This window comes from Anser anser, assembly GCF_964211835.1.
Source record: "Anser anser genome assembly, chromosome: 4".
Taxonomy (NCBI): Eukaryota; Metazoa; Chordata; class Aves; order Anseriformes; family Anatidae; genus Anser; species Anser anser.
In genome coordinates, this window is record NC_139724.1 from 51,684,320 (window position 1) to 51,700,446 (window position 16,127).

Consider the following 16,127-nt stretch of genomic DNA (forward strand, 5'->3'; position numbering starts at 1 on the left):
CAGCACAGCTATGTAATGAATTTAATTGCCCATTTGTCCTGACATGTATGTCCTGACATGTATGGTAGTAACGAGTAGCTGCCAAGATTGTTTTGTATCAGCATTTAAAAGCCATAATTTGGTTAGCAATGTATTGCCTCTGAGGTTTTCTTTGTTCTAGTTCTTAACCATTCCATCTACTTTCCAAAACGCTTTGAAGCAATTTAAATAAAAAGCAATTTAAATAAAATCCTTCATTTTGCTGCCTGGAAAAACTGAAAATTCACTGAAATACTCTCCCTTGAACATGACAAAGAGCTCTGTAACAATCAGCTTTGTTTTTTTCTTCCCTAGTTTAGAAGGGAAAGCATTTTACTTGCCCACTAATTCTGTCCCTCAAAATTCATGCTTCCTGGCTGTTAATCTAATCCCCAGGATTAAATGCTCCTTGCTCATGCTTTCTGCAGAATACCAGGGCAAAAATAATACATCTAGACAAAGTGGGTCATTCTGTAAGAGAAGCCAAAACCTCTTAGTCTCCCCATACTCTTCTCTCCAGCTCCATCAGAACATTGCAGGCTTTTTAGCTAACGTTGCGTATCTGGTAGTTTCACAATTGACTTTTCTAGGGGAGTACAAAATTTTCTTTCCTATGAAAAAAAAAGTCAAAGCTACTAAAAGAAGGTCATGACCAGGCCAGATCCACATGAACTGCAAGGTTATCAGCCAGACCTCCTTCATCTAGAACCCACAGGTGTGCGTAGGACCAGCTATTAAAACCAAGACTATTTGCTTTGGATCTACCAGATAGCATTTAATTGCTGATCAGAAATATGAACGTGCTCATTATTTTTTCCCATATTTACAAAATACAGATCATTCAGTATATAATTGACAAGCAATTTAGTACAAGAAAATTATTAGTGTCATTTCATTAAAAAATTAAACCTCTCAAATTTACTATGATTATTTTCAAAAATAATACCTCATGGCAAATGTCTTTATACAAAAGATAATCAATACTTTACTCTGTAACATTATAGAGCTCTTGTACACCGTGACAATAAGCATTAACTTGAGTTTTCTGACATGGTAAAAAAATAACATTTTTCTAGATGTTATGATGTTATTTATACATAAAAGTAAACATGCAGGTCCTGTAAGGAAATACACAGTTTTTGCTTCTTCTAAACAAGGATTTGGAAATAAGGTGCAGATGATTGATACAATTTCTACTTATTCCTGTACATATGCCAACTACAAACCTATACAAGTGAAAAAAAAGGTGCTTGCAGTTTAGAAATAACTTCAAGCTAATATCCCTGGTGCTACTTTTCAGGTTTTGATAGCTTCTAAATCCTCGTTAAAATAAAGGAAAAGTCTTTAACAAGTCAGATGTTTCATGAACATCTTTCAAAAGGGAAGTACATGACTTTCACATCAAGATTGAACTTTACACAACACAAACGTGAAATATAAGCAGCTCACTATTTACCTGTAAGAACAAAATGGTTGCTTTCTGTCTGCAGAACAATCCATTTTTCACACACAGTGTCAACTTTTACTCCACTCTTTGAATGTTAAAGAATAGACAGCCTGCCTTATGAAGAGGTTCTGCTTGGCATATAAATCTCAGCTGATTAAAATTCATTTTCAATGAATCCAGCTTTCTTGCTCAACTGCTAGCATCCCCTGGCAAGGGTTCTGAAAAACCCAAGACATGGAAACACTACATTTCCATTGAGTTCCTTGTGTCCCACACATCTGCTTGCTGAAGCTGCATTCTTGCTCACAAAGTGCCAAGAAAGGGGACTGTAATGAGTAAAACGTGGGCTGTACAAACTGCTTTTAATGAGATGATAAAGATCAGTGACCACAACTGAGGAAGATGAAGATCAGTATCTGTACTGCTTTAAGGCCTACAGAAGATTAATAGCTAAAACATACAGTAGAGATGAATACTCATCTTTAGAGAAGAATAAAAAGACAACACTTCAATGTTTTGATGTTTCTCATGCATTCTTTACAGACCTCCCTTTATCTAGTATTTTTAGAAACACCACACTGATTGGAAAACAGATTTTGCCTTTATAACTGAACATAGAATAACATGACTATTTTACTCTTAAACAACATCTTTAATAAACCAACCTTTCTGGAAACCAAACCTTTCTGGAAAATGAGACAATCTTTTAAAAAGCTTAACTGGGTTCTGATGAATAGGAAATTAGCAAAATTATGTATTAGGAAAAAAATGGAAATATGTTAATACCCGTCTTAATCCTCAAAATAGTATAAAACAGTGTGGAAACTCTTAACTGTCCATTCTGGTTTGCTGCCTTTGAATAATTTATTCTTTCATCTTATGTAATTTTTTAAGCCAACAGCAACTGTTTTAATGGCTGTCATGAGCTTGATTTTTCTTAAAATGCATCTTGGTCATAGTTTTGAAATAAGAAGTACATGCACATTCACGATTAGGAATCTATTCAGGAGTCTTAAGGTAGAAAAGCTAAAACTTTGCTTTTTATACATGGCCTCTGAGGGAGGCTGGTTACCAAGAACCACATTTCCTTTTTTTTTTTTTTGTCTATTCAAGATTCATTGGTAAGTGGTCAAAAGCTGCTACTAACATAATAAGAGTGCTTGTTACTTTAGCAAGGGTATTATCTTTAATCAAGATGGGAAGGTCGCATTTTGTAAACACGAAGATCATTCTTTCTCGCTAAAATTCTCCAACAGCAGATACCACATAAAAATGGACAAACGTATTCATTGCTTGACACCTAATAACCACCGTGTTTCTGACCGTCATGTTAATTATTGAACATTTTCATTCATCACTACCAACAGCTGGCACACACAGACAATCATGTCCCCACATTTAACTCCCTTTACAGACATTTTTCCAGAGGATTGCAGCAAAGATGAATGTTCTGGTAGACACAGGTGGGCTGAGTCTGCAATCTGTGATACTGGAACGAGGAACTATCACTTAAGATTTCATTGACTAAATAAAATGTTGTCCTCCTCAAAAACCACAGCTGGGTCTTCCAAGCTCTCCAGTAAAGTATGAGAGGTTTCATATTCGTGGCGTGGCACTGATGGTTCTTTTGCAATGGTGGACATCAACTGACTCCAGGTGATATCAGTACTTTTGAAAGCATGTAGTAGAAAAATGCCGATGATTATAGTGCAGAATCCACTAAGGGTCCCGATGATATTATCCAGGTCCATACTGCTCCACTCCTTGAACAGGATGATGGAGCACACCACCACCGTCGTGGTGAAACACACGTAATAAACAGGTGTCACTAGAGACGTATTAAACACGTCCAATGCTTTGTTGAGATAGTTGATCTGAGTGCTGACTGAGAGCACAAGGATTCCCACCAAAACATAAACCAAGGGACGTCGATAAACCGGCTTCCGTTCCAGCATTTCCTTAATGGCAATGCCCAGGCCTTTGACAGATGAGACAGAGAAGGCACCAATGAATGAGCAAATTAAAACATAGATCAGTACATTTGTCTGACCTCTCCTTGGAGCCACAATAAAAATCAGTGTGAGGGCAACAGCTGTCAGGAGAACAGCAAAGGCAACAAACACTGTAGGAAAGAAGAAAGATGAAATATCAGGCTGTATTCAAGTACATGCTAAAAGTTATTCAATTTCTCTAACACTTTAAGAACTGTAGCACAAGTTCATTGCAATTGCATCCACTGAAGAATTTCATTGAAATAAATCTAAAATACATGCTTTGTATTTAAAATGTTTATGCCAACTATGTTTACTAGACTATTTAAATGGATTCACCAGAAAATCATAAAAAAAAAAAAATACTCTGTGACACTCTCTCCAATCTCCAGACAAAAGAAAGTGTTCCCCCCCCCCCCCATCAGCTTAAAGACTGTCAAGACTGTCTCTCATCTCCTTAAAACAGTAAGTAGAGTCTTTGAGGAAATGGTGCATGCACACATGGTTATAATAAAAAAATATTTAACAAAAGGTTCCAAGAGATCACCCTAGCTGAATTTTTGAATGTATGAGCTATCTTGAATTTAGCTTATTTTTGTCCTATTCTACACTTCTCCATGTGAAATTCTTCCATTTCTCAAACACATTCTCCGTGAAACATACCCTAGGGCTACCATCATTTGAATTAATATGAACATGTGTCTGCTTAAAGCAAGCAGTAATTAAGACTTAGAATTGGACAGCAATTCAAATGGAATAACTTAGGAACTGGTTGAAGGTGAAACTAACCAAAAGCTGTGATCTATTTAAAGTGTAGATAACTTCAGTTAGAGCCTTTGAACTCCTCAAAGGGCTGGAAGGCAGGAAGAAGCAGTATATCATTTCTTAGCCAAATAGTTTGCAAGAAGCTGTGTAAGATGTATTGCTCTTAAACCTGCATCCTTGGGAAATGTGTTATGGTATGTGCAGAAGCCCTCAGCGCACACACTGATATTGAGGGATTCTGGGCTCCTAGTACAGTCAGCCCAGTACAGCTCTGTAGCCAGGACCTTCCCATCACAGATCCTAATTCACTCACTCACCAACACACAGTTTGCCATGTAAATGCCTGCCATGAAACATGGCAGGTTAAGCCTACAGACCTGGATCTTGCAGCTTTATTTCCATCTCATCCAGTGAGGTGACCTCCTCCTCCTCAGGGGCGTGAATAACCATGACCGTGGACCCCAAAATGCTCAGTACACAGCCCAGCTTGCCATGAATATTCAGCCTCTCATTTAAAAAATGGGATGACAATATAGCACTGTTTGGCAAAACAGAAATAGAAGGTTCAGCTCCACCAGCTTAAAAATAAGAGCTTTAGATTTAAAATACTGTAATTCAATTTTGCTAATAAGCTGTTTCCCAGAAGGTTTGTTGAAAGTTTAATCCATGCATTTTCTGCTTCTGTGACAGTCGTATTCATGTATTTGCTTCAGTACTGGGAAATTATTTATTTCTTCATACATTGGAAATAATGAGCGTTTGAAGGGCATTCATACTTAAAAAAAAAAAAACATGAATTTTAACAGTGGATATTAAAAAAGCTAAAGTTTTCTTGGCTTTCTTTCCAGAAGGCCTTCAGCAAGACAAAACAACACTAAAAGGAAACTCAAAATGTAAACTAAGTGTATCTTAATATGAAGTTTTTCTCCTGTAACAAAAGTTGTTTTTGAAAATATTTTAAGGAATGCTGTATTTTCTTTTAAAGTTTTGTCATATGTGAAGAACAGGATATGACTTTTTATGAAAGCTTGATTTCTCTAGGAAGACATAAATTACAGCCACTGTGCATCAACAGTATGCGAGGTATATGCTGTTAAGAAATACCTTCTAGAATATGTGGAAGGTTGTTGGGAAAGCATGTATTAGTCTTTGAAGCAACACTTGATTCCCTCTACGCAGGAAATTCAGTTCTAAGTAAGCAAGGGATCTTTCCATTAAGGAACAAAAAGTACTTTTGGGGGGGGGGGGGGGGTGTCTGTATTTGCCCTTCAGTTTTCTTATTAAAGTTCTCTGCTTTTAGCCAAAGATTTTTTTTTTTTAATCAGATGGTCAACGATTGGTTTGCTTCCAATTTGTACTAACCTTATGAGAACACTCAGTGCACCCAAAGGGGTAACTAAGGTTGCAGGAGCAAAGGCATAGGCAGCAAAGTTTGCAGCTTCTCCTAATCCCACTGTAGAAGAAAGAACATTTGGATCAGATGGGGGAGAAGGAACAAAAATAATGCTACAGTAAGTACTTTTTATGATAGATCTGACAGCTAATATAAAACAAAATCTTTTTTCCACACAAAATATGCAAATTCTGATTTCAAAATTATCTGTATAACCTCTTCTGGACATAATGGAAATGAGGACTGAAGAAAGTTACATATGTGTCCTCTAAGCACTGTATGCTCCAGTATGACCATCCAAAAAGCATGACAAAGCCAAAGGCAGGCGTTTACAGAACAATTCTGCACTGACTGCACCTTCCTGGAAGGAGCAGTGACAACGCCACGAAGCTGGATAGGTTCAAACCCCTTGCTTTTGACCAGTTACAGAAAAAAAGGCTTTAATTCTGCAAAGAGCCCCAAAGAGCAGAAGAACTATTTGAGATGGGATTTTAGAATGGCTTCTGTCATAAAGAAGATTCTTTTTAAGAAATTAATTCCCTAATTTTTCACTCTCCTCAGTTAAAAGAAGTGTCTCTACAATCAGCTTTATGTAGCATTTATTTGCAGTTGAAAGAAGAGGTGACTTACTTGATAGTAGCCCAGCCCACCAAAGCCCTTCCTTCAAATAAGAATGTCCACCCTGTCCTGGAAGCAGGGAAAAAAAAAATCTCATCTTAGAAGAAAGAAATCAGCTTATTACAACAACAACAACAACCCTGCAGCCACATGTTTGGATCAAGTCTTATAAAGTACTGAAACAGCAAGCTATCTGGATGTGATGTGAAGAATATTTTGCTCGATGTTGACCGATATTTTTTAATCAATCACTCTACTTCTTCACGACTTGTACTTGTGAGAAATATTTGACTGAATACACATGGGGGAAAAGTTCCAAGAAAACATAAAATGTCTGTGAAGAATAGCGATGAGCTTAAGAAACACTATGAGGTGCCTTCCCAGGTCAGATCCAAAATATTCATACACAACCGCATTTTTGACTCCGCTTATAATTTAAATTCAGAGAAATTAAAAATGTCACTGCATGCATGATATTTTTCTTGCACAAAATACAAGTAAATTGTATATTCAGTAACAATTTTTTCAAATACTCAAGTTCTCTGGAATAGTAGATTTTGCAATAAATGCAACAAAAGAAAAACTGTGAATGCTGTACATTTAAATACCATACAAACAGAACTATCAGATTAGTCTGAGGGTTCTTAAAAGCTCTCCATAGTTTTTTTTAAACTCTGCATCTGCTGCCATCAACGGAAGATTAGCTACCTGCAGAACCTTTTGTGTTGAGAACTTTTTCTAAAGCTCATTGCACTTTTTGTTTTTAAAAAGGAACTAAATCTAGTGACCATCTCAAGCCTTTCCAGCTCAAAGAAGGAAGAAATATGAAGGAAAAAAAATAGAGGAAGGCTTTATGAAGGACAAGACAAAGGGAGAACTTCATTTGGTATCTAACTGCTGGCAGGGAGGAGATTATTACCAGATTACTGGCTTTAATAGCCACTGTCAGCCCCAAAGCCCAAAGATTTCTGACTACTCAGTCCCTGCAGACGCAGGCAGAGAAATAATGCTGGATTTCTGTCAGCAGCCAAGAGGGGATGTGTGACCACTGCTGAAGTTCAGCAGTGTTAAACACTGGCAGTTTTAATTGCGCAGGCTGTGAATTGAACCTCGGCTTTGCGGAGCTGTAAGAGAGGCTTTTGTGCTTTTCCCTTTTGGAAAGGACAAAAAGGCATCCTAAGTCATAATGTTGACTTTACTGGTTTGTACCCTCTGAACAGATTAGAAATTAAGTGAAACTTGGCTTATTCCTGCTTTCCTTAGACAACTAGCTGGGTTGATGTAATTCACACGCAGCGTATCAACTAACCCCCCTCTCTTGCAAGGATAGGTTCCTAAAATTGTCAGTGCAAGAATTAGGTGTAATTAAACTATTAAACCAAGTCCAACAGGAGTGCTGCTTACCAGCTCTGGGGACTCCTTTGGCAGCCAGTTTCAAGAGGCCCTTCTTCTTCAGGATGAAACTGGAGCCAATGAAGATGCTGGAACCTACTGCCAAAGCCAGGCCGAGGTAGAGCCGGTACTTGAGTCCAGCAGGCGTGGAAAGGCTCAGGTTTGTGTTGTTGGAAATCCCGTCCATACAGGCGAGGGGAGAAGGGCAGGATTCGGCCCTTTGGTGGTCTGGCCCCATGCTGGGCAGGAGTCACGGCAAGGGCAGAGAGCACAGCACCTGGGAGGGGGAAAGAAAGCAGAACAAGTGATTTACCAGCCGGGCACAGCTCCAAGAGAGCCCCCACCTCGCTCCTTTCTGCATCTTCCCTAAGTACTCCTCTTTTCTGACCCCGCAGATAACTCCTGAAGCACCAACACAAAATCTGCACAATGCTCACAGTTCTGTTCCCAGTTCCGACAGGTGCCCCTGTCACCACTCAACCCTGCAAGTCACAGTGCGTACCTTATTTTGTATGTATTTTTGCACTACATTGCCTCTGTTAAGCAATTACGGCAATACCAAAGAATGCAGCAATTAAGTATTATCTGAAAGGGAAAAATCAATTTGAAATATTTAAAAGCTAACCTGAAACCTCACAAATGAAGTGTTCTGTGTTGCACAGAGACCGCATCCCCAAAATACAAACCTATAGCTAAATCCATAATTTCAGACTTTGTCTACCAGAATAAGCCTCCTGTTATTTCAGGCTTTTGCTTTTAAGTTTGTAATTAAGATTTGTGAACGACAAATAAACAAGAGAAGGAAAAAAAAATCTACAGAGCAAGCAAACCTTTGTGGCATATGGCCACTAGTATGTTGTACTAAAAATGTTCATCAACTATTGCGTGAACCAGATCTTCTTTAACCACTTGTGAAATGTTTCGGTGGAGGCCTCGCTGCAGCTCGGAGAACTTCTCACCTAACCTTACTGACCCGCAGCTGGAGGAGGACCGCAGCCTGCAAGGTACAGCCACCAAGCACACAGCTCCTGGGCTGAGCCTGAAGCTTTGCAAGCTCAGTCGGCCAAGCCTGACCAGCACCACTCCAACGTGAGCCTGTGGGAATGATGCTGTTGTAATTAGCCTAGGCACGTTTATTGTTTTCAGACGAAGACGAGGTACTGCATTTCTAAGAACAGAAAGAGGAGTTATTTTGCATGGGGAAGCGCTGGACAGACAGCAATGCTGCAAGAGGGCATACAGCAGTTTAGGCAGAAGTTTAAGCTTTTCACTACCTAAGCATGCAAACAGCGAGGATCATACAATAAGGCTGAAATAGCTTTCCGTTTAGGAAAAAAAAGGTCTTATTGCTAAGATGTGTTAAATTCTAGAACTGCTGATACAGAAGTACAAAAGCTTAGTCCATTGTGATTCATATAAAGCATTGGAGGCAACAATTTTGCTTTCTGTGCCTCCCTTGTAATTAAATGACACATGAAGGATTCATGCTGCTGAGTGGCACCATCAGTAATACACCTTTTTTTTTCCCCAATTGAAAAAACATTTGGAGAGTTAGTAGAAAAGGATACACTGCTGTGTCTGTTCAGACCTAAGCTATAGAAATATTAATGTTGTGTCAGAAGTACTTCGTTGCACAATCAATAATAAGCAACCATGGGTAACTCATCTAATACTGTTTAGGAAGGAATATTTAAAGTATAAATATTAAAAATGGCATGAAGTTTGTCAGCATCTTTTCATTTGCAGCTGACAATGCTGACACTAACCCTGGGAGATACCACCAGAAACAACGAAGGAAGGAAGAATGCCTGCTCTCGGTTGTCCAGCACCACAGTGTGCCACAAACACACTGCAGTAAGCTACCGTTTGATTTTCAGGCTCTGCAATCCCATTTCCTTGTTTGCCAAGAAAGTTTCTGTCTAACAGGAGTTGTTTTGTATTGCTAAGCCAGATTTCATAAAGACAATCCCACAAGATGGGTACATCCATGACTGCTGCTCTCAACACTCCTTTTATGGATTTTTCCCCATTTTCTGTGGGATTTTGAAGCCTCAAGACCAAAAGTATTCAATTTGTTTTGTCACAGAGTGAACTGAATATGCTTTAAAAGAGGCAGACATACATAACAAAAGAATGAAGCAAATCTGATATAAGGCACAGAACAATGGATGGTAGCAGCATATGATTTTAAACCACGTAACTTTTATCAGACTGGGTGAGCTGGTCTATTTAAGCAATAGAAACAAAAGTTTTACCTCCAGTTTGAATTTCTTCAATATCAGAAAACAAACACCTAACGATGGAATAGGGCTGCTATTTTGCCAGACAGGATTTTCCAGGCAGATGTTCACAGATGTGTTGTCTGCATTGCCCGCGGAGCAAACCCAACGTGACCTGGATATGTCACATGTCCACTGCACACAACCAGGTCACCGAAGATTTCCTAAGCACCCTGCAATGTGCTCAGAGCCACCTCTTCTGCTGGGTGCCCAGAAATCCCAGGAAGGTTTTGAAATTCTCAGCTGCCACCTGGCAAAAAAAACTGCACATCCAAGAAAATCTGGATATACGGCTAGCTGCCCTCATACACTCTCTATGGATTTTCCAAGAAATCCTCCAAGAAAAGAGAGCTCTCACAAATACGACAGCATTTTAGCAAAGTAACATGGATTTAGTTATGTTTCTTAGAGGTAGCTTGATCAAAGGAAAAGCTATGAAGTAAACCAACTGGCATAAAAAAATTGAGAGAGAATGAACAAAGCATTTAGTGCATTGCTTAACTTCTTACAATGATGCTAAACAGGCCTGGCAAAGGTTGTAACACTACTGGGCTACTACTACAGGCTTCGTGTGTGAAGCAGCAACAGCTCCTGCCTTTAATTAAAGGAAAGCACCAAGACAAAAACTCATCTAAGTATGGTCTTTCAGCTACCTGAGATTGTAAAGGCAGGTTTGTACCGGGGTTTTTACAGTGAAGAAAATAACCACTCCCCTCACTCTTTTGGTGAACGGAGAACTGGGGTTCAGCTGTAGAAGAACAGCAGGCTTAGTCCCTCCCATACAACATTACTAATTTTTCAATTCAAGTTTTCCATTCCCCAGCAGACTTTATGACACCCAATAATGAAAATTTAATCATGCCATCCGTAAGCCAGTAAGTGACTGTCACGGGATGTTCCTCTCCGACCTGAAACACAACCTTTGCTCTCACCCTTACAAAGAGGCACTGGATCTTTACTACGTCCCACCTACCACTTGAGAAGAGCCCCTCTGAGCAGCGGTGACCTCTGTTTATCTCACTGACGTTTTCTACTTTTGAAAAACGTGCCGTTTGCTCCACTTGCGTATAAAGACTACTGACACCCCATGGCTCTGAGGAGGAGGGGACTGCCGGGGCATTACTACTACTTTACAACCCATTGTAAACGGCCTAATGACGACGGAGGGAAGTCATCAGCTAAGCCAGTTTCCCCTCCCCACGGACCCGACCCCAGAGCCCCTCCGGGGCTGTCAGCACCCCGCGGGGAGCTAGCGCGTTGCCCTCCCGAGGGATTTTCCCCCCGGGAAGCCGAACCCGAGAGCACCACCGGCCACCCGTGTGCCGCCGCCCACCCAAACCGCAGCTCCCCAGCCAGCCCCAGGGACACCCCGCTCACAGCAACACACCGGGGGAACCCCCAGGGAGCGCCTCCCGCGCCCCGCACCGCTATTTCAGGCGGCTCAGGCTGCCCGCAGCAGGGGGACGAGCCCCCCCCAGACCCCCCCCCCCCACAACGTCACACCCCTCACCGAGCACCTGCGTGACGTCACGGCGCGGCGAAGCCCTCACGCAGGCAGCCGTCATCGCAGCGCTCCCACCCGCTGCCCCTCTGGCGGCTCCGCCCGGCCCGGCCCGGCCCGGCAGCTGGGCGTGCTCCGTGTTGTTCTGTGTGTGCCGTTCCTCCCCGTTCACCCCGAGGCGCGGCCCCGCGGAGCGGCCCGGGGCTGGCCGTGCCCTCTCGAGTCCCCTCAGCCCCCCTCGGGTCCCCTCGCCCCCGGTGCGCAGAAGTGGGGCAGAGCCCGGGGACGCCTCCCCTGAGGTGACTCCCCGCCGGTCCGACAGGCTTCGGGGTGTCCCGGGGAGCAATTATCTTCATTACCCAATCAATAGTTTCGAGGCAGAAGTCGAAGCCCTCTTTTTTTTTTTTTTTTTTTCTTTTTTCAGTGAAACGCTTTTAGCCGATTTCTGGCTGAAGTTCTTCTAGGGGTTGCCCAGCAAACTTACCTGGGGTGGTCTGAGGACCTTCAGGAGGCAGAGAGATCCCCAAAGTGGAGCCAAACAGCTGTGAATTAGGCACACGTATCCAGAGCAGTGCGGGGACATGCTGCCCTCGGCCTGGCTTCGGAGCACAACGCCGACGACGGCGGTTGTTGATACTGCGAAGTTTATGGGCTCTGGAGCAGGCTGGTGAAACACGGCTGCAGTGTCAGCAAAGCAACTCAGATTTCCCTGCCTTGGCTGAGAGATCTTAGTCCGATTTTTGATTTCTGTATTTTTTTTTAAAATATAAACGGCCCTGCATACGTTAGAAGAAAAGGAGCATTGCATTTCTTCAGGTGCATTTCATTACCTATCCGCTTTACGATGTCACTACTACTATAGGAACCTCTGTGGAAGGTGGCCTGAACCGCGTGTGGGCTGCCTTATCAAGAGATTTCGACTTCTCAGCTTTAAGGTTTCTAAACCACAGATTACTACTGCAAAGGAACAATAATTTTAGATATTCGTTGAAACAGTTATATTGAAATCTTAAAGCATAATCTGAAAAATTGAGAGCAGGCTTGTATCTTCTCATACACCATAAGCACGCCCGGAGGATAAAACCACGTGTGTGAATGGTCACTACTCTGCTCCCAGCTCCTATTTTTGCTTTGTGCCCTCTCGGATGTGTCAACTCCGTGGGTTCACACCTCTGTTTCTGTCAAAATATACCATTTCCCCCAGCTTCCTGCAATTTGACTGAAACATGCTAAGTGTTGATCTTGCAAGCAACTCCGCTGGCAGATCTGCAGGGAAGAGGGGTGGTGGTGGCATCTGCACGGGCCTGGTGTGGCAGCAGATGGGCGAGCTGCCACAGACCACCCCTTCCCCTGGTGCAGCTCTTGCTCACCTGCTGGCTGGGGTGTTCCTTGTGGTACCCAGAACATGAATGCTGAGAAAATATGCGGTTAACACTTCTGCAGATTTGCTTCTCTATTGGCCAACTATTTCAGCAGATGATGGACATCAAAGTATTTTTAATTAAGGAGTAAAATATTTGAGATACACTTGTTACTTGACAAATATATATATACTTTGAAATATATGAAGTATATATATATACTTCTTTATATAGCTCATGCTTCATGTTTTTAAATCTGCAATAAATAGTGAAGACACTGAAACTTTTTCTGAGAAAAAAAAAGTAAAAAAATTAGCTAAAAATCAAAGACAATGGACTTGCAATCTATGATGTAATTACAGAAGCGAGTTGGTTCATGTGTGTATTTTTCATTGATGATTTATAGTATTTTGCATACTCAACTACTTTCAAAGAACTTTGAGACAAATATATCATTGTTGATAAATTAATTTTATGTACTTTCTTTCTTCCTGGCCTTGTCTCAAGGTTCTTTGAAAGTAGTTGAGTATCTATTATTTCATACACCAAAAGGACTAATCTTTGCTTTGGATGACATGTAAAGGTCAACTGGGTGAGAAAATAAAGTCTTGATATACAATCTTAACATGTGACGTGAAGAGGAAAAAGATGCTAGTTTAGCCTTTGAAATGGCACATGTGACTGATTTAGAGCAATGCCTGCCTCTTCAACTAATTCAAATAAATCAGTGCCACTCCTCTTTTGTCAGCGGAGCTCTGCCAGCTATTGCTAAGCAAAGATCAGTCCTTTTGGTGTATGAAATAATAGATATGTATGTATTAACAGTCAAAGCAGTCAAATTCTATGTCAGATTGCATTTTTCCAAAAGAACTGTAAGGGTAATGTTATGAAAACCTGCTATACCTTGCTGGGGTTTTATACTGTTTTCCATGAAATTTATGTAAAATGCAAAAGTAAAGTTGTACTAAAATTCTGTAACTTATGCAATGAGTGAACAATGCAATGAAACTGGCTGTTAAGCAAGCACTGATCTTAATTGTTGGTTTTCAATAAAAATGGAACCCCCTAAACCAATCTTATAAGTTCACATTTATAAATAAAATTGACATTGGAAACCTCATTTTTGTGCCTTAATAATAAAACCTTATTGCTGTGCTCACCCTGAATGGTTTAACTAAACAAAGTTTGTGTAGCTAGTAAAGGTGCAGTTGTGAAGCAAGTTCTATGTGCTTTTTTTTTTTTTTTTTTCCTTTTTCCTTTTTATTTGTGTATGTATTTATTAGGAAAGCTGCCTATGGCATTTTGAAGTCCTGTCATTATTGCTCAGCTTCCTTGTTCTGCATTTCTGTCCTCTGTGTGCAGTTGCTGCCGCCCATCAGGGCCATTCAGAGCTCCATACGGCAGCTGCAGAGAGCCGTGTTACCTGTCCTGGCATGTGGCCATGGAGGAATGACCATGGGAACCCCGCCTGCCCCAAATACTGGTGATTAAGTATGGACCTGTAGGAACAACCGATAAAGAACCTAACTTCAACTGGTACAAGAAACGCTGCCTCTAGATGGCAGTTCGATACGATTAAAATGCTGTAGTTGCTGTGTAATGATCACTCCTATACAAGTTGTCTGAAAAATACACAGATATTGTCTTCTGATCTATTATACTACAATGAATGAAGGACAATTGAGGCTATATATATATGAAACCTATTTTAACTACTGTGCATTTCCTACCACTTTTATCAGTGACAATATCATATATTGATGATTTTATTTGAAATAAAGAGAATTAATCTCAACGGAATCACCATTGTCCATGTTGTAGCATCATTATTGCATGTAATCAGCGCAGATTTCCAGTGTTACTTTAGCTTGAAATAAAATTCTGCTAAACAGAAAACTTGACTGCCTATTCAGAGCTACTGGCACTCCTGTAGGGTCACCTATTCTCCGATGATATTGTTGAACGAAGTTCTAGGTTGTTTGCTTGATTGTTTTTTCCAGAGGGACAGCCCTTCTCTTCCTTGCAGGTTCCAGGTTTGGGGTAGAGACATTTTATTGCTACCCCAGCTGGGGTGGCACAAGGAGACCCTCATCACAGATTCTGCTCAGGGCACACCAATAGCTCTGCTGGGCATGGCCAGCCTCAGCGCTTGCCGTGCCCTTGGATATTTCAGAAGCCCTAATCCATCTTCAGAGTAGTCATGCAAAAACTAGGATCTGGATCTGGAGGATACTGGTGAAAAGCTTTGACATAGGCTTTTAGCATGCTGTGTGGTGCTCTAATGCGTACCTCTCAGCCCTCACGTTCACAGAAAGCTGGAAGTTTGTCCAGTGCTTTCAGGTTCCAACCTCATCTCTACATATGCATCTAACACACCGACACGTCTTAAAGTACTTCTTACTTCTTCGTCCTCCATCCAGCACCCATTTAACGCTAAAGTAAAAATACAGTACCACCTACTGGTGGAGAAATTGATTGCACTGGTGGTTTTTCAGTCACTAAGCCTCGTTGGGGCTGGCTGTGCTTCATGACACTGAATTCCCCATACCACAGGTCTGTGCAAAGCAGCATTAAATAAGCCAGAAGCCTCGGAGCTTTCTCATCTACAGCACTCCCGACATTGCATACATTAAGTGTGCTGAAATAGCATCAGCACTAGAAAAGACAGAATGGTATTTGCAGAAATTAAGCCTGCCAAAACTGTGGTCACAATGCAACCACCCGTCTGTTCACATAGCTACAACACAGTAAGCTGAAAGGCAATGCTGTTCATTAAAACCTACTTATTTATAAGTAAATACATATGTATGATGTATCGAGTATTTTTGTTATGGGCGTTTGAAACTAGAGATAGCTTTAATAGGATTGAGAAGAATTAGAGATACACTGACAAAGCAAGATACAAAAATAGATTAAAGTTGGCCTACTAAAACGATAATCCAATAGTGTGGTCATCCTCCCATCAGTCAAGGGCACTCGCCGAAACACGGAATGATAGGAAAAATATCTCTGTGAAGAACTATTGACGCTAAACTCATCTAGCTATCACTGAAGTCAATGACAAATGTCTAGATGACTTTTAAAGGAGGGCAGACTTGAGACCGTTGTGTTGAGCGTTGTGTTGATCTTTTCTACAGAGAGGGCACAATTAATTTGATGCTTGTGAGATGCACAGTCAAGGCATATGTCCCAGGTACTCGGTGCCACCACATATTCACAAAACAGCTGCTCAGCGTCAAATGCTGAGATCTTTCAGACTGCACACCAGGCAGAAGCCTGTGAGAATGACACGCAGAACTGATCCTGATTCATACCAGACCTCCAGAGATTCCTTTAGTGTCTATGATTTAGGATAGGAGTTG

At 41.2% G+C, this 16,127-nt stretch overlaps 1 protein-coding gene across 7 annotated transcripts; it reads right to left on the minus strand.

Annotated features, from left to right (window-relative positions):
• Nucleotides 1-772: 772 nt before the first annotated feature.
• On the minus strand, nucleotides 773-12,135 carry NIPAL1 (NIPA like domain containing 1). Of its 7 annotated transcripts, none has more exons than XM_083835153.1 (6): nucleotides 11,889-12,135; nucleotides 7,637-7,901; nucleotides 6,245-6,301; nucleotides 5,584-5,674; nucleotides 4,599-4,759; nucleotides 773-3,587 (listed from the first exon to the last, which is right to left on the minus strand). In XM_083835153.1, exons 2-6 carry the CDS (start codon nucleotides 7,860-7,862, stop codon nucleotides 2,983-2,985), a joined length of 1,140 nt encoding a protein of 379 aa, XP_083691279.1. In that variant the 5' UTR covers nucleotides 7,863-7,901; nucleotides 11,889-12,135; the 3' UTR covers nucleotides 773-2,982. The 7 variants fall into 7 exon arrangements, with proteins under 7 accessions (XP_083691279.1, XP_083691283.1, XP_083691278.1 ...); XM_083835157.1 differs by lacking the exon at nucleotides 11,889-12,135 and adding an exon at nucleotides 11,421-11,756; XM_083835152.1 differs by lacking the exon at nucleotides 11,889-12,135 and adding an exon at nucleotides 11,414-11,754.
• Between the last annotated feature and the right edge of the window lie 3,992 nt (nucleotides 12,136-16,127).